Genomic DNA, 22,877 nt, shown 5'->3' on the forward strand with positions numbered 1-22,877 from the left:
TGTTGTCCTCCTGCAAATCAAGATATTTCCCAAAGTAGATTTCCCTGAAATAATAATCCAATTTTTGTTCTCAAAGTATTTTTTTAAAGGCTTCGAAAGATTTTCCCATGGCTGACTTAACCACGAAATCACCCGTTAAAGCAGTGGCACCATCGCACTGCATTCTCACAGGATAATGATCAATGCTGAAGGTTTTGACCAACTTTTCGACGGAAGGGCTATTAGCATTTGGATCATCTCTTTTGAAACATTCCTCCTCCCCATGTTCATTATCTTCTGCTCCTGATAGAGATAACGTTTGTAAAGCAAGCTCATAGAGTGGTGAATGTAGCCTAGCTGTTTTACTTGTTTCTTTACTTGGACTTGATTCGATTTCTTTTCTTTTGGGAGCCGTATTATCTTAAATTAACAGGAACATAAAATAGATTATAATTGATTAATGTATCATTAAAAAAGGATAACAATATATCTAACATGCACAATAGTAAAATAATAGTTCCAACAGACCACACATCTGTTGCACTAGGTATGTTATCTGTTACAATATATAACCAACCTATTGCAACGGATGATTAAATTATTGAAAAAAATAAAAATAGATCACTAATTTGTTGCATCAGATAGTTTATTTATTACAATATATAACCAACCTGTTGCAATGGATGAGTAATTCATTGGAAACAGTAAAAATAGATCACCCATATGTTGCACCAGGAAGGTTATCTGTTGTAATATATAACCAACCTATTGCAACGGATGAGTAATCCATTGGAAACAGTAAAAACAGATCACTGATCTGTTGCACTAAGAAGGTTATTTGTTGTAATATATAACCAACCTGTTGCAATAGATGAGCAATCCGTTGGAAACAATAAAAATAGATCACTCATCTGTTGCACCAGGTAGGATATCAGTTGCAGCATATAACCAACCTATTATAGCACATGAGTAATTCATTGGAAATAATAAAAATAGGTCACACATCTATTGCACCAGGTAGGTTATCTATTGAAGCCTATAAACAACCTGTTGAAATGAATTAGTAATCCGTTGGAAACAGTAAAAGTAGATCACTTATCTATTGCACCAAGAAGGTTATCTGTTGCAACATATAATCAACTTGTTGCAACAGATGAGTAATCCGTTGGAAATAATAAAAATAGATCACTCATCTATTGCACCAGGTACGATATCTATTGCAGCATATAGCCAACTTATTGCAGTGGATACATAATCCGTTGGAAATAATAAAAGCAAGTCACACATTTGTTGCGCCAGATAGGTTATCTGTTGCAGCCTATAAATAACTTGTTGCAGCGGATAAGTAATTTGTTGGAAACAATAAAAATAGATCACTCATCTGTTGAAATAGATCACTCATCTGTTGTAAAATGAGTTATTTATTGCAAAATGAGTTATCTATTAGATTTTTTTCAAACAGAAGAGTCGTCTGTTGCAACAGATGAATGATCTGTTAGATTATTCATCTATTGTATCAGATTTTTATTATTGCATCAGATGGTTCATCTGTTGCAACACCATTTTTACTAAGAAAAATAACAAATCGCCCAGTAACACCAACACAACGCACACACACTAATAACATCAACGGTGATCAAAAATCACCAAAAAATCAGATCAGCAGTTCGACAACAAGAAGAAATGCCAGAAATTAAGGTTTTATTCAGTCCACATTTTAAATTTAAGCAAGAAATATTGAAATTGTTAACCAATACTAGAATAGAAGTTGGCTTAAGTTCCTCTGTTTCTTCATAACTAAAAAGACATAACTTGTTACCCGTGAAAGAAGAAATGGGATGATGAAGAACTCGAAGTTGTTGTCGTCGGAGAAGTCTTCACATCGATTGACGGTTGAAAATCGAAAAAGAACTTGCATGACTATTTATCGCCGGAGGTTAAAGTCGTCGGGGATTGAAGGGAGAAATTTTGTAGAACTGTTGGTTAAGAGAGAGTTGAGAGAAGTTGTCGGCGAGAGAGGGAGGGAAAAGAGACTGGTTGATTTGGATTGAAGAGAGGTGTGGGTTGGATTGATTTGTATTTTTGAAAAGATTAGGAAATTTTAAAAATATTAATCAAGTCCACAATTAACTTAATCAAGTTTCCTAATGATGTTTGACCCTTTAAGTTGGTCAATGTCACCAATGCTTCATTCAAGACTTAAAAGACACCTTTCCTTCAATTTTCTCTAATTAATTGTCCATGATAAATTTGTTAGAACAAATAAAAATTTGAAATAAGATTAATAAACATATCTACAAAATAGAAAGACAATAAATCCTTGGATCAATTTTGAATTTGATTGTATAAATAATTTTTATGGTGTCACTGTCATTTCCCCATGATTAATCACTTTTGTAGCATTTAATAAGCTCATATAATTGTTCAAATTTACCATAATGGATAAAAATTAATAGAGTAATTAAAATTTAAATTAGGAATAAAATTGACCAAAAAAATTGATGTGAGGGTAATTCTTTCCTTTCATGGCTTTATTCCAAGGCAAGGATAAATTAGGGTGGAATTGTTATACCACCAAATGTATGGTATAACTTATCCCGATACTATTTATTAGTATCGGAATAAGTTATCCCATATTAGCCAACCAAATGAAGCACCGAAATATTTATCCAAGACTATTATTTTATGGCAAAATTATTTGTATTAGTACCTCACATCAAACAACCCGAGGGTGTTATCCGTGAGTCTTTGCTATAAAGTCTTTTTACAAATAGAAGTCAACTGCACAAAGTTCAGAGTTCCACTAGCTTTTACAATGTCACCAACCATCAGCAACATAGGTTGCATCATGACCCTTAATCATAACACCAGCAGCAACATCACTATTACAACTACAGGCAGCCAAACTACAGTGGTTACCAGTTAACCAAACCTCCTCCTGGTCCTGGTGATCCAGTCAAAAGACCAGACATGCTGTTTTCTATTAGATCTGTTGGTCGAAGCGAGTGGCTAAGGTATCAGGTGGATCATAATCAACATTACTATCAATCACCCTCGAGGCACAACCGTGCCAGTAACTTTTGCACAAAATATATGCATTATGCCGACTATGGCCATTGTGGGGAACAACAAGAAGCATGAATGACTATTAACTTAAATTTATCACTAATTTGTTGAGTGTTTTATTTTTGGATGCACTATTATTTAGGAAGATTTTATTCATTTGTTAGGAGAATTCCACAATCTTAGGAATTGCATCAATTGTGGCTCTTTTTGTTGCTAACTTTTTAAGAAAAAATTTAGAATGTTAATTTACTTATTTTGTTCCATAGGAAGATTTTATTCCTTTGTGACATTTAGAAGAATCCCATAAGAAATTGCATCAGTTCTAGCTCCCTTTGTTAGTAATTTTTTAAAAAAGATTTAAAATATTAATCTACTTATTTTATTCCATATATGGTCATCTTAAATTTATAGGGACAAATAATAAAAAATAAATAAAAATAAAAAGGATAGAATAAAGGAAAAAAAAAAGGAATATTGAGATTTGAATTTGATTGTATCCTTTTTTAATCTTTTTTTATTTTTAGTTTATTTCATATTATTATTATTGTTGTTGTTATTATTGTTGTAGAAATAATAAGAAGAGGAGGAGGAGAATGAGGAGTAGAAATAGTTACAAAGAAAAAAATGTTGTTAAAAGAAGAGGTGAGTGGCACCTACCAACATTAATATTTATCTTCATGTTAATTTTTTGATTTTTTATCTCAATTTTTTTTGAGTAAAAATGAAATAAATTCTTCGGAAAAATTGAATTTAATGAAGACAACAAAATATTACTTATTAGTGTTAATAATAATTAATATAATTAATTATTTTTTCTAATATTCTTTTTTATTCTTCTATTGCGTTAATTTACTACCACTTTTCTTTCCCTTAATTACCCTAATCATTATTACTTTTTTAAGATTCCTTAAATTTCTCTCTTTTCTTTCTTTGTACATATCAAGTTCTTATTTACCTTAATTTTTTTGCCTTTTTCCATTTTTTTAATTTTCCATTTAAACTAATTCTTTTTACAATTAATTAAATTCATTCAATTATAATTATTTTAATATAAATTAATTTTCAAAATATTATAGCATATATTCTATTGACTATGTTTGAATGAGAAAGGACATGTTTTTTTTTGTCTGTGTATGATTTAGGCTTTTGAAATTTGTGAAGTAAAATTTGATGCGACTTTTAATGCTTTTCTAATTACTAGTATTATAAATAACATAAGAAGATGAAGAGTTTTATTCTTTTAATCACCATGAAATAATAATTGAGGCATTTAAATATTGATTAATACACTTCATTGGAATGGAGTTGGAGGTATTGATATATATATATGATGTTTCGACTTCATTCTTAAATGAATAAAGGTGAAAATTACGCTTATTAGAGATGCAAAAACTTTTCGTTGTTAATATAGTTTTGCCAATTCTAATAGGCCATTTAAAGCCAATTTGAATTGACTTATTTTAAATGCTTTTAAGTATGTTTGAATGGTAAATTTAAAAATTGCTTACAAGCAAATATAAGTTATGCTTCTGACGTTTTGCTAATAAGTCACAAGCCAAAATCCAATTTAAACAAATACTTTCATGTGGTATCAAAAATAAATTTTTAATTAGTAAAAATTAATTTCTTTTATTTGTCATTAATTATTTATTATATTTACATTTCTTATCATCGCGTGATTTCTCTAATTATTTTCATGACATAACAAACATTAGGCTAAAATTTAGGAACTAATCTCACAAGATTTCCTCCTAAAAATTGGAACAAACAAAATACATTTTATTGAGTAAAGCATCTAGTATCTCTGAATTAGGATTAAATTTATTATGATACACTCCAACATCTTCCTGAACTCAATTTTAATATATTTTTGTTCTCCTTTTAGCTAATTTGACACTTTTTTCACTGACGTGATACCTTTGATACAAACTTTATTTTTATATGTAATTAAAATGTCATGTCAGCACATCTCAAAATATGGTAGAATTGAGTTTAGGATAATAATATCTATGTTTGGGGTATGTCATACCAACTTTGTTGATAGTTCTAGGGTACTCAATGCTTTATCTCCATTTTATTTACACATTTAGGGGCCGTTTGGTAGAGTGTATTAGAATGTTAATACATGTATTAGTTTAATGTGTATTAATAGTACCTTGTTTGGTATACCTTTTTACCCTATTAGTTATACACTCTATTGTATATTGAGATGTATATTACTAACACCTCAAAATCTATGGTATTAATAATGCAATGGATCTAATGCATGAATTAACATGCTTAAAGACCTTTTTACCTCTCAAAAAATTTTCCGCACTTTCCAACATATATATTGAGTGTACTATATAAAAAAATATATATATATTTAAAATTATGTAATTCATATTTTTTTAATACATCGAACCAAATAAAGACTAATAAGAATATAAGCATAACTAATATAATCATTACTAATACAAGCATTATTAATACACTATATTTTACATTATTCTTATACACTGTACCACACAATGTTGTAACTTCTTTGGCCATAAATTTTCCATACGTTGGGTATACAATTTGTCAGACAAATCCATGCCAAACGCTAGCTAACACGTTATTGGGGTGGCCGGCGTTCGGAATATTCTATTGCTAAAAAGGAAAAAAATCTAAGAAAAAAGGAGAAAGAAATGAAATGTTGAGCAGTCAATGGAGCAGCTTCAGTAGAGTATCATCACCATTTCCCTTACAGCAAGCGCAACTCAATAAGGCATTAAACTTGAACAACAAACACTCTTGCTTTACCAATTCATCAATGGAGGATTCCACTTCCCAGGCTCACCAATCGCCATTTCAGTTTCTCACTAAGAAGACTTACCAGCCTCCTCACTGGGCTTCCCATCTTAGCCCTATTCCTTCCCACACGTTTTCACTTGGTCATGTAAGATACGTAACAATCTCTTTCTCTTTATTTGTGTTAAGCTTACGAGAGGATTAATCGTTAATTGTTCTGTTTTTTTTTTTTTTGGTGGAAATTTGTGATTATTGTTAGTTTCCGACTCCAATTCACAAGTGGAACCTGCCTAATTTGCCCAAGGACACTGAGGTTTGGTTAAAGGTAAATTCATTTTTCCACTTTTTCTTTCGCGCACCTTGAGTAATTTCATGATATACATGCTACCTGCCGCTGGCAGCAATAGATACCAGGTAACTCTGTCCATCAGTGCTAGGATAGATGTGAAGAAACCACTCAGGGATTGTTTGGTGTAAGGTATAACGTATAATAGTCCCAGCATAAAATGCAAGATTATTTTATCCCGCGTTTGGTTGGAGATATTATTTTATCCAGCAATTGGGCCAGTGGCACGTCGTATGCTATCCTTATCCCATATACATGGTGGGATAACTAATCCCGAAATAGCTAATCCCATATACAATGACAGCATCACGTCTAGTGATGTCCGTCAAATGCATATTGCAGCTTGATTATCTGGATAATTTGCTTGTTGTTGGGTCACTGCAAAGAGGTCCATGTAGACGATAATCATTTACAAGATAGACAGTAAAGTTTCCTCTAGAATATATACATATCAAAACAAGAAAAGGCTTCCTCCGGAAAATATTTCATGGTATATATAAAGTACAAGTTCTTGGTTTATAGGGAGCCTGAGGACGGGGATTTCTTTTTGTGCTATTGTCTTTCTTATCTGTTCGGCTGTTTCCATGTCAGTGTCACTATGCCAGACGCTTTGTAACATAAACAAACTTTGAATTTGCAGCGTGATGATCTGTCAGGAATGCAATTGAGTGGAAACAAGGTCAGAAAGCTGGAGTTCTTGTTGGCAGATGCTGTGGCACAGGGCGCTGACTGCATAGTGACTATAGGTGGCATACAAAGTAATCACTGTCGTGCTACTGCTGTCGCTGCCAAGTACTTAAACCTTGACTGCTATCTCATCTTACGCACTTCAAAGGTATACCATAATTGTTCTATTGGTATTCTGTTTGATTCATACATCTTCTGCAAGCCACCTCTTCCTGTTTATGTGAATAACTTCTTTGGTTGTGTCACAGTTACTTGTGGATAAAGATCCTGGATTAACAGGGAACCTCCTTGTTGAACGTTTAGTTGGAGCACACATTGATCTTGTTTCAAAAGAAGAATACGCAAAAGTTGGCAGTGAGGTCTGTGCTTTCTTCCTCGTAATTTTGCATTCCTCTCTTGTGTTTCTAACATTAAGTTTTAAGCTCTCTTTCTTTCTTTCTTTCCGCTGCGTGGACTAGGAGACTTTTGAGGTAAAGGTAGTTTGATGCTGCAAAGAGACTTTTTGAAGATGTTTGATTAAATTAACTAGTTGCATCAGCTGTTTATGATGCTTGTATATCTTACTGGAAATTGTCATTGGATAAACCACCTATTATTTTGCGGTCCATGTTATTTTCTTTAATTGTCACCTACTGATCCTTAATAATTTTCTGAGACTTCATACCCAAATAGATATCAGTGTGAAGACAATATTATATGAATCAACAATCCCATGTAATGAAAAGTTTAAACTGACAAATGCAAGAATTTAATGCAAACACCATCCTTTTCACTTATTGGAGTTGATGACTTTTATATTGCAGTGTTAGACGTAAAAGCGACTCTACTATAAAGATTAACAATACATTGGAATTATTTAATTAAGCCGGTATGTTGTTTGAGCTTTGAATAATTTCTTTCACTTCTCTTGTTGGGTAGGTAGGTAAGAAATGTTGTATTGGACTCGAGAGAGTTGCTCCCCTATATAATGCTTAAACAAGTCCAAACAAAAAGGAAACTAAAATATGGCGGATCATATGCTGCTCTCTACTTACATAGGAATTCAGGATAATTAAGATACAATTTCAGTTTTAAGCTATCAACAGGGACATCTACAATATGGACACACAAAGGTTGCAGTTGCACTAATTACCTTTGACTTGAAATATAATTGTACAGTTGGACATTTTGAAAAAGTATTTGTACTAAATTTCCACGATCCTCCAACAAAGGAGTAGTAGGTGCCGGTGTTATTAAAACCTGTATGAGGCATAGTTGAACCGTGAAGCTAGGTGAAGTACTAGTTCAGCGTCTCACATGCTGAGTTGGCCCTTCAGTGCAGGCAGTAAGATAATCACATGTACGTCTTAGTAACCAGACATGCTACCTTATAGATAGCAGGACAATATTTAACGCTCTTATCAGATGGGAGAGTTACAATAAAAATATGCCTAACAAAATGGCATACTAATTTTTAAGTCAAGGTTGTGAATTACAAACTGTAAACTTGATCTTTACATTTCAATTAGAAATTTAATCTGGCTTTGAATCGTAAATTCTTAATTGACATGGTTTTTGCTTCATATATATATATATATTTATGTGTGTGTGTTTGTGTCTACCTAGTTGTATTTTTTCTGGTTTCTTTTTCCATATGTAGTATATTTGTGTTTCTAGTTATTTTCTTGCAGTGCAGTATGTTTTGTGCACCTTCTTCACGGCGCGCACACCTTGATTGGCTTAAAGCTCTAGCTGCATCTTGTCCTTCCCTACACTTTTTGCTTTTGATTACACTAGTAGCTGCAGTTTTATTTTGCAACAACTGATTCAAAATCGTGGATCCTATTTTTCCCACTAACCCCAGATATTCACCTAGTTAGTTTTCAATTTGAAGCATCAAGAAGTTCTGTTTCTGCCTTCTTCAAGATTCGTGTGTTCCTTTCCTTCAAAATATACACAGGAGAACACCCCTCTCTCCCCGCTACCTCAAATGAGAAAAAAATACATGCCAGAACTTCTCCCTTTGCCATTGTTATATGGAGACTGGTTGAGGATTTCTTTCACTGATTCTGGTGGACTAGTGCTAGTCAATGCAAGAATGTGATGCCACACATACCATGTCAATTCAGTTGCCTTGCTGCAAAACAAAAAAACAGGAAAAAGTTACTGATTACGGTGAGGTTAGAACTAGTGTTGCCCTCCAATTTTGCGACGTGTTCTCGATTTTCCAAGTGGAACTAGTATCTGAACTTTGGCCAATTTTCAGTTGTACTGTTTCTCTGTTTCTAGTAGTCTTAAGCTGATAGGCTTTATTATTGTAGTACTGATCATAATGTGTGTTATGCCACAGGCTCTTGCCAAAATATTGAAAGAAAAGCTGTTAAATGAAGGGAGAAAGCCGTATGTCATCCCTGTTGGTGGATCCAATTCTCTAGGAACCTGGTGAGGCGCATTTTGTTATGCCACTGCTTGTTCCCTCTGCTGATAGAGTCTAAATCTACTTCATTTCTTCTTCCTTGTTTCCAGTGTTTCACTTGCACCTTGATATGTGTATTGGAATATTGGGTGCTTGAAGCATCACATGTTGCCAAAAGTTCTTAATAATAACCTTCTGTTTCTGAGTTTAGAGCACCCTATAAAGGGTCTGAACTCATTGCTCTTTCCTTAATTTAAAATCAGTATGTGACCCATTTCCCTATTCATCGTGAATACTTCCGTAGCGAGTATCTTTTCCATTTCGTGGCCCCAAATTGAGCCATGGAGTGCAGTCTTTTCTGGTTAGTTCTGGTCCACTCATTGACTTCACTAATTTCATTCGCTATCATCTGCTGTTTTGTGTCTTACAACGACACTAATATTTGGATGACTATTTTGGTTTCTATTGAAATTGGCTGTTAATTTTAGAAATCCATTGAGATTTAACCCTGTATTACAGGGATACTTAGAAGGGCCTACCTGCTACCCTGAAATGAATCCCATGTAGAAAGTTTGAAGTATAACTAACCATTTCATGTTCTTTTTACGAGCTGAAACCTTCTGCATTGGCCACATGAATTTGAACAGTCAAATAACCTTATGGACTATTGCATTAGCATTCTTCAGTTCTTTTTTTTCTTTTTTTTTAAAGTTGATGTGGTACTGATGATGAGACTCGGGAGGAGTTAATGATAAGTTGGAGATTTGGAGACAGACCCTTGAGTCTAAATGATTTCGGTTAAGCGGGACCAAGACGGAGTACTTGGAGTGTAAGTTTAGTGAGGTGTCGTAGGAGGCTGACGTGGTTTTGAAGCTGGACTCTCACGTCATTCAAAAGAGGGAGAGTTTCAAGTATCTGGGGTCTATGATTCAGGGATGGTGAGATTGACGAGGATGTCACGCATCGTATTTGGGCAGGGTGGTTGAAATGGAGGCTCGCTTTGGGAGTTTTATGTGATAAGAAGGTGCTCCTGAATCTTAAAGGGAAGTTCTACAGAGTGGCAGTCCGATCGGCTATGTTGTATGGAGCGGAGTGTTGGCCAGTTAAGAACTCCCACATCCAAAAGTTGAAGGTGGCAGAGATGAGGATGTTGCGATGGATGCGTGGCCATACCGGAAAAGATAGGGTAAGGAATGAGATTATTCGGGAGAAGATGGGAGTGGCCTCGGTGGAGGACAAGATGCGAGAAGTAAGGTCACGTTGGTTCGGGCATGTGAGGAGGAAGAGCTCTGATGCTCTAGTGCTGAGGTGTGAGACATTGGCTATGGATGGTTTTAGGCGGGGTATAGGTAGGCCAAAGAAATATTGGAAGGAGGTGATTAGGCATGATATCGAACAGTTATAGCTTACAAAGGACATGACCCTTGATAGGAAGGTCTGGAGAATGCGGATTAGGGTAGAGAGTTAGGGGGTGAGAGTGCGTCGGTAACAATAGGGGAGCGTTCTTTATTTGTGTCTGAAGTTTCTTTGTGGTGTTGTCTACGATTTCAGATAGATAGTTTATAGTATTATCTTGTGACTGTAGTATTATCTTATGGCTAGTGGCGTTTATTTTGCAGATTGTACTAGTTTATTTGCATTTATGTTTTGTGTGTTTTATACTGCTATCGGTCCTAAGCCGGGGGTCTATCGGAAACAGCCTCTTTACTTCATCTGAGGTAGTGGTATGGTCTGCATACACTCTACCCTCCCCAGACCCCACTATGTGGGAATACAACAGCCTCTTTACTTCATCTGAGGTAGTGGTATGGTCTGCATACACTCTACCCTCCCCAGACCCCACTATGTGGGAATACACTGGGTATGTTGTTGTTGTTGCTGTTGATCTGTAGTTGACATTCTTTTGCTTTTTGATATCTCTATTTTGCGCTTTTCAAAATCTCTGATTCTCTGTTATTCCTCTTCAACCCAAATGTGATGGCACTAGGGTGGCTAGGGATGACATATTTTCTTGATTGACAGAGTTATCAACCATTCAGAAGCTAGTAGCCCAGTTAGAATACATGCCAAGGGTTGTGCCTTCTATATGCTGATGATTTTTCCATCATTCCATAGAATATTAAAATACATAATTACAGAAAAAGATCCATGGACTTATCAGCATCATTAGTTGAATAACCAAGGGGCAACCCTTTAATTTGCTAAGAAGTTCCTCAAAGGCCTATACCTTATTAAAACATATATACTTGTACCGAGTTACACGGACCCTCGGTTGCCATCTTTAAGTAATGCAGAGTGATGGTATGGATTCTAAATTACTGCACACAACTGAGCAATTTTTTGTTCTAGAAATTTGCCCTACTTTAGGAAGAAATACACAATCTGTGTCTTAGTTTCTCCATTTTGCTAATTGTGACTATTTTCTCAGGGGCTACATCGAGGCAATCAGGGAAATTGAGCAACAAGTTCAGTACTCGAGCATTGTACGGAAATTCGATGACATTGTTGTAGCTTGTGGCAGGTTTGCACCTCTTCTGCATAATTTTTATAATTTAGTATGCTATACATGAGATTGTTGCATTTGAAATTATCCATGCATGGAGTTGAAAGCAAGATTTGCTGAAAATATGGTTGAAAAGTTTGTCAATGATTCCCAAAATAAATAGGAATATCCTATGAACAGACAGAGCATTTGATAATATCTCTCTTTAAGAACCAGATTAAATTCAAAAACGTTTGTGCTGCATCTATACGTGCATCAGTTGAGTCTCCCCCTGATAGGTGCTTTTGAAGGTTCAATAGATCTCTGCACCCAAAGGGTGTGGCTAGTGGTCAATGCAATGGATCCAAACCTTGGAAACTAGGGTTCAAATGCAGGAGAAGGCTTCTACTGTGTTTTCAAATCAAAGCAGCAAAACATTCAGGCTAGTATTTCGAACAACCATAATCTAGAGAAGGCAGTGAGAGGGGCAGAAGGAGTTTCTTCTGAACCAGCTTCACAGGGGGACGAATTCTTCAATATGCAGAATTAGTGCTTTTTAAAGTGTTTTGTAAGCTTAAGATTTCAGTGTCATCACATTTAAAATGGAATGTGTCATTCTAGTTTTCTTGGAGATGGAGGTCAGGTATGATTTTTAGTTTACAGCAACAAAGTCATGCAAGCTATTGTTTCCAATAACAATAATAATAATAATAATAAGAAGAAGAAGAAGAAGGATCAAATCCCCGTGGAGACAAAAGTACTAAAGGATTTCTTCCCATCTTCCTAAGCCTTTGCAGTCAGGGTTATCCGGTACCTTTGTTAATGAAAGGTAGCAAATACCCAGTGGAATATGCGAGGAGCCCAAAAACTGGCCTGACCACCAGCATTATTAAAGAAAAGGCTTCAACAGATTCCATGCAAAACCCGCTACTTTGGTGTCTTTTAATAGAGCTACTACTAATTCATACATTTCATTTGAGAACATTGATCATTGGGAGCCTGAAGACATATTATTTTCCATCTCTAGATGCCTCAGCTGTGTATCTCTACTAGAATTTCCGTTATTTTATGTTTACTCTTCTTCAGGAATGCATTCCCATACTGGATTATTAACTTCAACTTTGTAAAAATGATCTTTTGTTGTGGCTGGAATTACCTTATGGTGAAAGTCAGTGATTTAATTATCGTTCAGTGTTTTAACCTCAGTGCTGTGTCTCAATGGTTTCCAGTGGGGGTACAGTCGCTGGCTTGTCAATTGCATCCAGGCTCAGTGGCGTGAAAGCAAAAGTAAACTGCTTTTGTATCTGAAATTGCTCCCATCTTCACAAAAAGCAAATGTCTAATAACTGGTGTTGATTTGTAGATTAATGCATTTTGTGTTTGTGACGATCCGGATTATTTTTATGAATATGTTCAAGGACTACTTGACGGAATTAATGCAGGGGTTAGCTCCCATGATATTGCTAGCATCAAAACTGTAAGGACTTCATTTTTTTTCTCCTTTTCCTTAAGCATACTTGTTGACATTCATCCATTTCATTGTGTAACTTCTTGTTGCTCAGTAACTATTGAGATACTAATTCATGATAAAATAATGTGCATCAACTGTTGGTTTTAATTCATAGATATTTGACATAAATGACAATGCTCAAACTAAAGAACTTCTTAAAAGACCTTCATGGCCGAATCTTTGATTGATATTTTCCCAGTTAGTCATCGAAATCGTATGAGTAAGTCATTCATGTCCAGATCCATGTTCAAGAGGAAATTACGGAAGTTCCTACATAGATAGTTTCTGTATATGAAATATTAGTCTAGTTCTCTAAGGAACCTCTTGGTATCAATTATTCTTGTCTTTGCACTTCGGTATTTTAACAGGCAAAAGGCCTTGGGTATGCTATGAGCACCGCTGATGAGCTTAAATTTGTGAAGCAAGTTGCTGAAACAACAGGTGTTATTCTTGACCCTGTCTACAGGTATGTCCAATTGTGCCTTCACATTTTTTACATCATGGCATGCCAGCCTTCCACGGACTGTCCATAGGGTTTGCCTATACTATGTAGAACGTATTACGCACTAACATGTTCTCCAGTCTTAGAAATTGCCTATTCTCATGAACTGTGTTTTTTGAACTCTCCAAAAATGTTGTCGCACCCGCAGTGTCGGATCCTCTAAAACTGCACTATTTTTTGAGGATCTGACATGTTCCTGTCAACATTTTTAATGAGTCCGAGCAACATAACTTACGAATATACCAAATCTTGAAGAGGTGAGGTTGGAAAACAATGTATTCGCTATAGAACCTGTAATAGTAGAATCCTGGTTTATTTATAAAAAATAATAATAATAAAGCTTAAGTCATCGACAGGCCCTCAAAGTTGTCCCGAAAATTCACTTAGACCCCTTAACTAAGGCCTGTACCTATCAGGCCGCTAACCCATCCGAATTTTTGATACAATCAGGCCTGTTTTGCCTAATCAGCAACAGGCATAGAGTGTGTGCAATACACTCGCCTGATGTGGCAAAATTGACCAATTAGAAAAAAACACGTGGCGAAAATGCGGATGTTGCGTTGGATGTGTGTGCTTAATAGGGGTGATAGGGTTAGGAATGAGATTGTCCGAGAGAAGGTTGGAGTGGCTTCGGTGGAGGACAAGATGCGGGAAGTTCAACTGAGATGGTTCGGGCATGTGATGAGGAGGGGCACGGATGCCCAGTTCGTAAGTGTGAGAGGCTAGCTTTGGATGGTTTCAAGAGGGGTAGGGGTAGGCCGAAGAAATATTGGAGAGAAATGATTAGGCGTGACATGGAGCAGTTACAGCTTACGGAGGACATGACCCTAAATAGGTAGATTTTTTAATTAAAAAAAGTAAAATATTATTTTTTCTACTATTCACGCGCCTGATAGGTACCAATTTTAACACTTGAGGTGCCTGATAGGTACAAGCCTTAGTTGAGGGGTCTAAGTGAATTTTCGGGACAACTTTAAGTGTTTGTTGATGACTTAAGCCTAATAATAATAATAAAAGAGTGGAATTCTTTTTTGCTGATTTTTGTATTTTAGATCTTAATATTTTATTACAAAAGCATCTCCAACTCAGGTAACTTGCGATCTCAAAATACATGAACTAAATCCAACCAGGAAATGGAAAATAAAGAAAATTACAGTTCATAATATCACTTACTTAGCGTACATTAGTAACACAAACTTATTCTTTTATTGAAGATAACTAGGCTATAGACTACAAATACAACTTTTTATGTGATTCTGAAGCATGGCTATTGATATTGATGTTGTAAACTTAGCTGTATTGGAATCTGTTTTAGGCTTTGCTAAAGTGGTTTTTAAGCAGAGAAATGTCTTAAGACTGACTAGGTTCAGGTGAAGTAAAGGTGAAAGTCTTTTGATCCACAACTGTGTTGGAGCTTTTTCAGCATCTAAACTAGAAAAATGAACCTTGCACTTGAATTTTCACCTAAAGCGAGCAAGAACAGTGAGACGTGAATGATGTACAACTCAAACTACTCATATTGATTTCTGGAGGATACGTTGTTGACATGTTCTTCTGATTGTTCGTTCTTCACAGTGGTAAAGCAGCTTATGGAATGATGAAAGATATGGACGAGAATCCAAGAAAGTGGGAGGGAAGAAAGATTCTCTTCATACACACAGGTGGGCTACTAGGTTTGTATGACAAAGCTGATGAAATAGGCTCATTAATGGGTAAATGGCGTAGAATGGATATCAATGAATCTGTCCCTAGACAAGACGGCATCGGCAAAATGTTCTGAAATGCCAAAAGAATAAAGGTGTTTTGGGCCCTCTCCTGAGAATAGCTGAGTTATGGATGCATGATTTCTTCTTGCTATCCCTAAGGGGATCGCCTTTAGTGACCCACCTGGTGGGGATTGGGTGAGGTTTCTCCTTGATTTTTCTTAATAATAATGTTGTTTGAGCCATCTTGTGCTCATCTCGATTATTTATTTCACTGTATTTGTGTTACCTCTCACTAGCGACTGGTATATGTAAATGGTATCTGTTCAAGTAGAGGGCCCATGACTATCAATTAGGCAGCTATACAGTTTTTGCCATCACATCAGCACAAAAAACTGGTTAACTACGCTTATCTAGATATTAAAGGAATCTAGAAAAATGAAGCCCAATGACTAGTGAAAATGATTGTCCAGCAGCATCTATAGAACCCGCCACGGGACAAAACAAAAACATCTACTCGAAGGAATTCGTATCCATTGTGGGGGGGACACAACTAAGAAATCGGGGTTGTGTATGTTAGCCAAATCAAGGAATGCGTACCTAACAAGAACATCAAACACTCGTAATGTCAAAGAGTTCAATTGGAAATCATACTTTCTCTGATACAAGCCGTGGAAATAACATTTCGCAGAAGTGTAGAGTAAGGCAACATGTAATAGATTCATGTGTTCCGATCCTTCCTTGGACTCCACGTGTAACGGGAGCTTAAATATACTAAGTTATCCTTTTTTTAATTACACTTTCCTTTTTATTTTACTTACCATATTTTTCTTTAGCACTTCCTTAAAAAATTAGTTAAAAGAATAATTTAACTAAACTATCCTTACTATTATGCAATTAGTCAAATCAAATCACACCATCAAACTATTTCTAATGGCACAAGAGTCGTATGGCACCGTTCACTTCATTCTAAAGATCAAAAACGTAATCATCTCTTCCAATTTTAGTTGTTGTTTTTTTTTTAAAAGAAAAGGTAAATCAGAAATGAAATCATAGAGAAATAAAAATACGTGTCGCAATTGTTAACAATTGTCTATAAAGACTGAGGAATGATTGTATGCATATAGACAACCCAACCAATAATATTATATGTAATACGTCACTAGCAAAATAATTATGAAAACGAATAAAAACACTTATCATTGTTTAAATATTTCGTGATATATATTACTATAAGCAGAATGCTATTACTCGCTTTGTCTCGTGTTAGTCGGTTATTTTATCAAAAAAAAAATAGTTATCCTATATTAATTGATCACTTGACTAAATTAAGAAATTATCAATAAAAATTTTTTTCATATTATTATTGTAATTAATTTTTTTTAAAAGTATTCATACTTATTTATAGAGTTCTCAAAAAGCTTTTTTAAAATGATGAATTAATTAAATCACAATGATAGAAGTGTAAAGTTCTTACACTTCGACGTCACTTAAATCAATATCGCAAAACTCTCCATTCTCGTTTTTGTCTCGTTGTCTATTGATACCTCACATAAAATGGAAGGCTGTTTGTGAGGAATTCGAGAAAATAATGTCTTGATTTTTATATTCTTAAAATTTTTATTTAATGAGAGTAATATCTTTATTTATGTATAATTAATATACATTTAAGTTATATATTATATTTAAATATTATTTTTATACATAGTACGTAAATCATGCTATTAAGGGGTTGTTTGATAGATGATTTAAAGGTGAATTATATAAATACTAAATTCTACATAAATTATATTACAAGTTAGTTAGGACGGATCTAAATTAGAGTCATGTATAAAATTAATATGGTGTTTAATTTATAATTTTAAAACTAGTTAACTGATATATATATAAGTTATTAGCAAATTTATACATATTATTTTAAGCATGAAATACTAATGCATGAATAACTAAATTCTACATAATTAATCTATGTAAAAAAATATATAAATCCTCAAAACTAATTTGATTGTGCCAGGTGGGTGCATGAAATAATAGTGTTTTTTTCGCTGTACAGAAGTGTTTAGTTGTACTTTTTGCGAAATCAAATGAGTAATATTATGTTTTTTCTAATACTTTTCTCATCATTAAACAAAATATATCATACTTAAATTTATATTTTTAAAATGTAATTAATAAGATCAATTTGATAAAATAAACTCAAACTATTTAAAATGAAGGAAGTATCAACATAATTAATTATTGAATAATCAATCTCAATAATTTTATTTCTTACCTCCATCAATAGTTGTCCGCTATGAACTCAATACATACATTAAAAAATAATAAATACCAAAAATAATTTTATCATATATTCTTTAATCATAATAAATTTAATTTTTTAAAAAATACATTTAATACTGAATTTTGTTAATAGGATAAAACAAATAGTAATTAATTATTTATTGATTTTTAAATTTAAATAAATATTATCAGATATTTATTTTTAATATAATACAACAACAACAAAAAACCTAGTGTATTTCCACATAGTAAGATCTGGGAAGGGTAAGATATACTCAGTCCATACCTTTACCTCTAAAGAAGTAGAAAGGATGTTTCCGATAGACCCCTGACTCAAGACACGGAATAATAAATAAATTCATAATAAAACATGGAATAAGATGGCATAACATAAATATGACACCCACAAGTAATAGTAAACAGAGAAAAGTAAACAGATTTGTAATAAAGCATGAAACAAGGTATCATAACAAGAACAATACCTCACCAAGTAATGCTCTGCACTAGCGACCCAAACTGACTTTAACCTTCTGCCCTAATTCGCATCTTCCAAATCTTCCTATCTAGGGTCATGTCCTCAATGAGCTGTAACTGCTCCATGTCTCGCCTAACCAACTCTCCCCAATACTTCTTCGCCCTATTCCTACCCCACCTAAAACCATCCAAAGCTAGTCTCTCATACCTACGAACCGGGACATTCATGCCCTTCCTCATCACGTGTCCGAACCATCTCAATCGAACTTTTTGCATCTTATTCTCCACTGGAGTCACACCAATCTTCTCCCTAATAGTCTCATTTCGAACTCTATCCCTCCTAGTCAGCCCACACATCTAACACGACATTCGCATTTCTGAAATCTTCATTTTTTGAATGTGAGAGTTCTTACCTGGTTAATATTTCGCTTAGCCCGTAGAATTTGCCTTTAAAAGGTTGGTTATTTTTAATATAATGACAAATAAAAATATATGGAGCAATTATTAGTACTTAGCATCAATCCTTCAGTTCTTCTGTCTGCTATACAGAGAATATTAAAAAGCAGCAAGTTGGGACCTGTTGCCATTTTCCAACCGCCACATCGCACTACGTGTCACTCCCATATTCACCCTCTTCTCCCTCACTCTTATTTATTCACCATTTTCATATTCTCCGATCAATATACAATTTTCTTTTAATAAAAATGGTGTTAACAACTACGTCGATAAGAGATTCAGAAGAGAGTTTGCACTGTACATTTGCATCGAGATATGTGCAGGAATCACTACCGAAGTTCAAAATACCTGAAAGGTCGATGCCTAAGGAAGCTGCGTTTCAGATTGTTAACGATGAGCTTATGTTGGATGGTAATCCGAGGTTGAATCTAGCGTCGTTTGTTAGTACGTGGATGGAGCCGGAGTGCGATAAGCTTATTATGTCGTCCATTAATAAGAATTATGTTGATATGGATGAGTATCCTGTTACTACTGAACTTCAAGTAAGTACTTCTTTTTTAAAATATTTTTGCTATTCCTTGGTCATATTTTTTTGCTTTTACGTGTGCCTATTTATTGTTTGACTGATTGCAGAGTTTATGAATGATTTTTGAAACCATCTCATTAAGAATAGAATGAGAAGATTTTATAAGTTAAATTGGTACTCTAATTTAGAACTTAGGTTCTATCACCAGAGGAGTTTGAAAATACTAGGTGATTTCGTCTCAGGTGTCCTCCTAGCCTTGGTGGATAAAATTACCTTGTAGTTGTAGATGGTGAAAGGGTGAGTGGTGGCAGGTAGATTGTGGAATTAGTTGAGGTGCGTGGAAGTTGAGATGAAAACCACACCACAGTTATTAAGGAAAAAAAATGAACACATATACTCTCTCCGTTTAAAAAAGAATGACCTAGTTTGACTAGATACGGAGCTTAAGAAAAATAAAGAAATTTTTTAATCTTGTGGTCTTAAATAAAAAATATGTCAAATGTACCAAAATACCAAAATGCTCTTCAATTTTATAGTCTTAAACATGACACGTGAAAAGTTAAAATTAAAAAGTTGCCAAAAAAGGAAGGGTCATTCTTTTTTAAATGGAGGGAGTAGTTCTTTTTGTGACTAATTGTCACGTAAATTGGGATGGAGGGAGTGTTGACGATATTTGATCAAACACATATGGCATAATCAGGCTAGCATCATCAAAGTCTAGTACACACTCGGGTGTCAAAATGTCAAGCCTAACCAACTGGTTAGCTAAAGACTGAACCTTTAAGGCCAAAGGTCGCTCTTGCGTCATGTGACAAAGCCCACTACAATCATAACATGTACAATCTAGGGTGGGTCACCGACCTGAAGAAGATAAAGTCATCTAACCACCAATTGGTAACTATAGATAAGAGTCTGAATAAACATTAATTGATGATCTGTAGAGGTTGAAACTAACTAGGTAGATCTCTACGCTATACAATGCCTATAACTTAAATAGTTTTGCTAATGTAGATACAGTTAGATGATTTTGGATTGAAGTTGTTGGAACAGAAAGCAGCCTATCTACTTGAGTCGGGGGTCCATCAAAAACTCACTTGTGGGATTATACTTGTTGTTGTTGTTGAACCGAATTAAACATTTTGGAGTTGCAAAATTGAAATAATATCATGTAAATATGGAGAGGAGAGATAATGATTTATGATTTTGGGTAAGTACTGATGATATTCAAAGTGATCTGATTTTGTGTTGCAGAATAGGTGTGTTAACATGTTAGCACATCTTTTCCATGCCCCAGTTGGTGATGATGAGACTGCAGTAGGAGTTGGTACAGTGGGTTCATCAGAGGCAATCATGCTTGCTGGTCTTGCTTTCAAACGCAAATGGCAAGCGAGAAGAAAAGCAGAAGGCAAACCTTTTGATAAGCCTAATATAGTCACTGGAGCTAATGTGCAGGTGATTTAAACTATCAGTCACCTTTGCAACTGTCTTTCTTGTACTGTGAATGGACTCTGGGTGTAAGTTTGAATATTTCTCGTGTTTCATGGATTAATGTATGCAATATTGACTTGTAATCCTAGTCTTGAAACATATGGTGAAGTTCTACCTGGTGATATTGTTGTCAAATTGTTATCTTGTTATTTCTAAGCGACTAATAGTCTGGTTGGTCAAGCTTTTAAAATCAGCTTATTTTGATAAGTGTTTTTTTTTTTTCAAAATGCTCTTCAAAAAAGTAATTTACATGAGAAGCAGCTTTTGTTTGACTATTCAATTTAAAAGGCATGTTTGAGCAGCATGTGATCAGATGGAAGTATGCTTTTTAAAAAATTATCTGTCAATATTAGTCTCTTGATCAGCCGTTCAGGACAAGGTTAACTACTAGAACCCCATTAGTCTTGTAGAATTGCCTGATCACTAAAGGTCCTCTTTATTGTTTTCAGTTCTGCTGAAAATTTTCTGTCTGAATTATGTGGTACAGGTCTGTTGGGAAAAATTTGCAAGGTACTTTGAGGTTGAATTGAAGGAGGTGAAACTCAAAGAAGGGTACTATGTAATGGACCCTGCCAAAGCAGTTGAGATGGTGGATGAGAATACAATATGCGTTGCCGCTATTCTTGGTTCCACTCTGACGGGGGAATTTGAGGATGTGAAGCTCCTAAACGAGCTCCTTACAAAAAAGAACAAGGAAACTGGATGGGATACACCGATCCATGTCGATGCTGCCAGTGGAGGATTTATTGCTCCTTTCTTGTGGCCAGATCTTGAATGGGATTTCCGCTTGCCTTTAGTGAAAAGTATAAATGTCAGTGGTCACAAGTATGGCCTTGTATATGCTGGTGTCGGTTGGGTGATATGGCGGAGCAAGGACGATTTGCCTGATGAGCTCGTCTTTCATATAAACTACCTTGGATCTGATCAGCCTACTTTTACTCTCAACTTCTCTAAAGGTAATTTCAAATGCTCTTCATATGCGGTGACAGGAAATAAGTAATGACTCGTCATTCAGAAGCAGCTTTTGACGTTCCTACTCGAGGTTTTGTTTTGATGTTAGCTTTGATGCTGTCTCCCAATTACAGGTTCCTATCAAATAATTGCTCAGTACTATCAGTTAATAAGACTCGGCTTTGAGGTAATCACAGTCATCAAATTGAACACGACTCTGTTTCTTTAAAAGCATGAACAGCAATTGCTTGGATTTTGTTATTTAATATAAGTCGAAAGCTGAGTTGTCTTCAAAGGTAACTTTTTAGGTCTTATATTGTGCTCGTTTTCAAGTCTTAACCCTGTAAAACTACAATTCCTTTGATAATTATGCAGAATACCTTTGAATCTAAAACAAATGTTACTCGTACAGAGTAATGGAGAAAAAAGTGGAATATTGTTAGTTTTTAATGATGTTTGTCAACAACAATGTTGTTTCTGAGGTTGTTACTTCATTTGGTGCAAAGTAAACCTGCCAGTGCATTGCTTAAGCACAATGCAAATGAGTTTTGCTCTTTTGTTTCTGGTCTGCAAGGGTTATAAAGACATCATGGAGAATTGCCTGGCAAATGCAAAAGTACTAACAGATGGAATCGCAAATATGGGGCGGTTCGATATTGTCTCTAAGGACGTGGGTGTTCCTGTTGTAGCATTTTCTCTCAGAGACAGCAGCAAATATACGGTATTTGAAGTGTCTGAGCACCTCAGAAGATTTGGATGGATCGTCCCAGCATACACAATGCCGCCAGATGCTGAACACATTGCTGTTCTGCGGGTTGTCATTCGAGAGGATTTTAGCCACAGCCTAGCAGAGAGACTTGTATCAGACATTGAGAAAATTCTGACAGAGTTAGACACACAGCCTTCTCGTTTGCCCACCATATCTGCTCGCGTCACTGCAGAGGAAGTGCAGAATGACAAGGGTGATGGGCTTCATCAGTTTCACACCGATATTGTAGAGACTCAGAAGGACATAATTAAGCATTGGAGGAGAATTGCGGGGAAGAAGACCAGCGGAGTTTGTTAGTTCTGGCCACAGCTGTTTTTTGGGGTTCGCCTCCATCGCCAACGTATAGTATATATTATGTTTGTTGTTTCCATTTATTAAAGTTGCTGGTACTGTAATGCTTTCATGATCTTGGCTTTCTATCTATATATGTAAATTAAGTACATTTCAGGTTTGCTATAACATGCTCCTCTTATTAGGTTTTCTATCTATAT

General features: G+C 35.1%; 2 protein-coding genes across 2 annotated transcripts; both read left to right on the forward strand.

Moving 5' to 3' along the window:
* The first annotated feature begins 5,520 nt into the window (after nucleotides 1-5,520).
* LOC107862808 (putative D-cysteine desulfhydrase 1, mitochondrial) lies at nucleotides 5,521-15,805 on the forward strand. Its single transcript, XM_016708471.2, has 10 exons — nucleotides 5,521-5,965; nucleotides 6,077-6,142; nucleotides 6,804-6,998; nucleotides 7,099-7,209; nucleotides 9,180-9,271; nucleotides 11,674-11,766; nucleotides 12,957-13,014; nucleotides 13,091-13,204; nucleotides 13,606-13,703; nucleotides 15,315-15,805. The coding sequence occupies exons 1-10, from the start codon at nucleotides 5,720-5,722 to the stop codon at nucleotides 15,517-15,519; spliced, it is 1,278 nt and encodes a 425-aa protein (XP_016563957.1). The 5' UTR covers nucleotides 5,521-5,719; the 3' UTR covers nucleotides 15,520-15,805.
* Nucleotides 15,806-18,586: 2,781 nt separating this feature from the next.
* On the forward strand, nucleotides 18,587-22,872 carry LOC107862809 (glutamate decarboxylase). The gene is made up of 5 exons (XM_016708472.2): nucleotides 18,587-19,194; nucleotides 20,430-20,630; nucleotides 21,154-21,622; nucleotides 21,752-21,804; nucleotides 22,192-22,872. The coding sequence occupies exons 1-5, from the start codon at nucleotides 18,901-18,903 to the stop codon at nucleotides 22,681-22,683; spliced, it is 1,509 nt and encodes a 502-aa protein (XP_016563958.2). The 5' UTR covers nucleotides 18,587-18,900; the 3' UTR covers nucleotides 22,684-22,872.
* The last annotated feature ends 5 nt before the right edge of the window (nucleotides 22,873-22,877 follow it).

Source organism: Capsicum annuum, chromosome 3, assembly GCF_002878395.1.
Source record: "Capsicum annuum cultivar UCD-10X-F1 chromosome 3, UCD10Xv1.1, whole genome shotgun sequence".
Lineage (NCBI taxonomy): Eukaryota > Viridiplantae > Streptophyta > Magnoliopsida > Solanales > Solanaceae > Capsicum > Capsicum annuum.

Bases quoted from the DNA above. Each gene is read 5' to 3' on its own strand.
- LOC107862809 (XM_016708472.2), top strand. From the start codon at position 18,901: ATGGTGTTAACAACTACGTCGATAAGAGATTCAGAAGAGAGTTTGCAC. The intron at 19,195-20,429 runs GTAAGTACTTCT...TTTGTGTTGCAG, and splicing joins CTGTTACTACTGAACTTCAA to AATAGGTGTGTTAACATGTT. The intron at 21,623-21,751 runs GTAATTTCAAAT...TCCCAATTACAG, and splicing joins TACTCTCAACTTCTCTAAAG to GTTCCTATCAAATAATTGCT.
- LOC107862808 (XM_016708471.2), top strand. From the start codon at position 5,720: ATGTTGAGCAGTCAATGGAGCAGCTTCAGTAGAGTATCATCACCATTT. The intron at 9,272-11,673 runs GTGAGGCGCATT...CTATTTTCTCAG, and splicing joins TCCAATTCTCTAGGAACCTG to GGGCTACATCGAGGCAATCA. The intron at 13,704-15,314 runs GTATGTCCAATT...CGTTCTTCACAG, and splicing joins ATTCTTGACCCTGTCTACAG to TGGTAAAGCAGCTTATGGAA.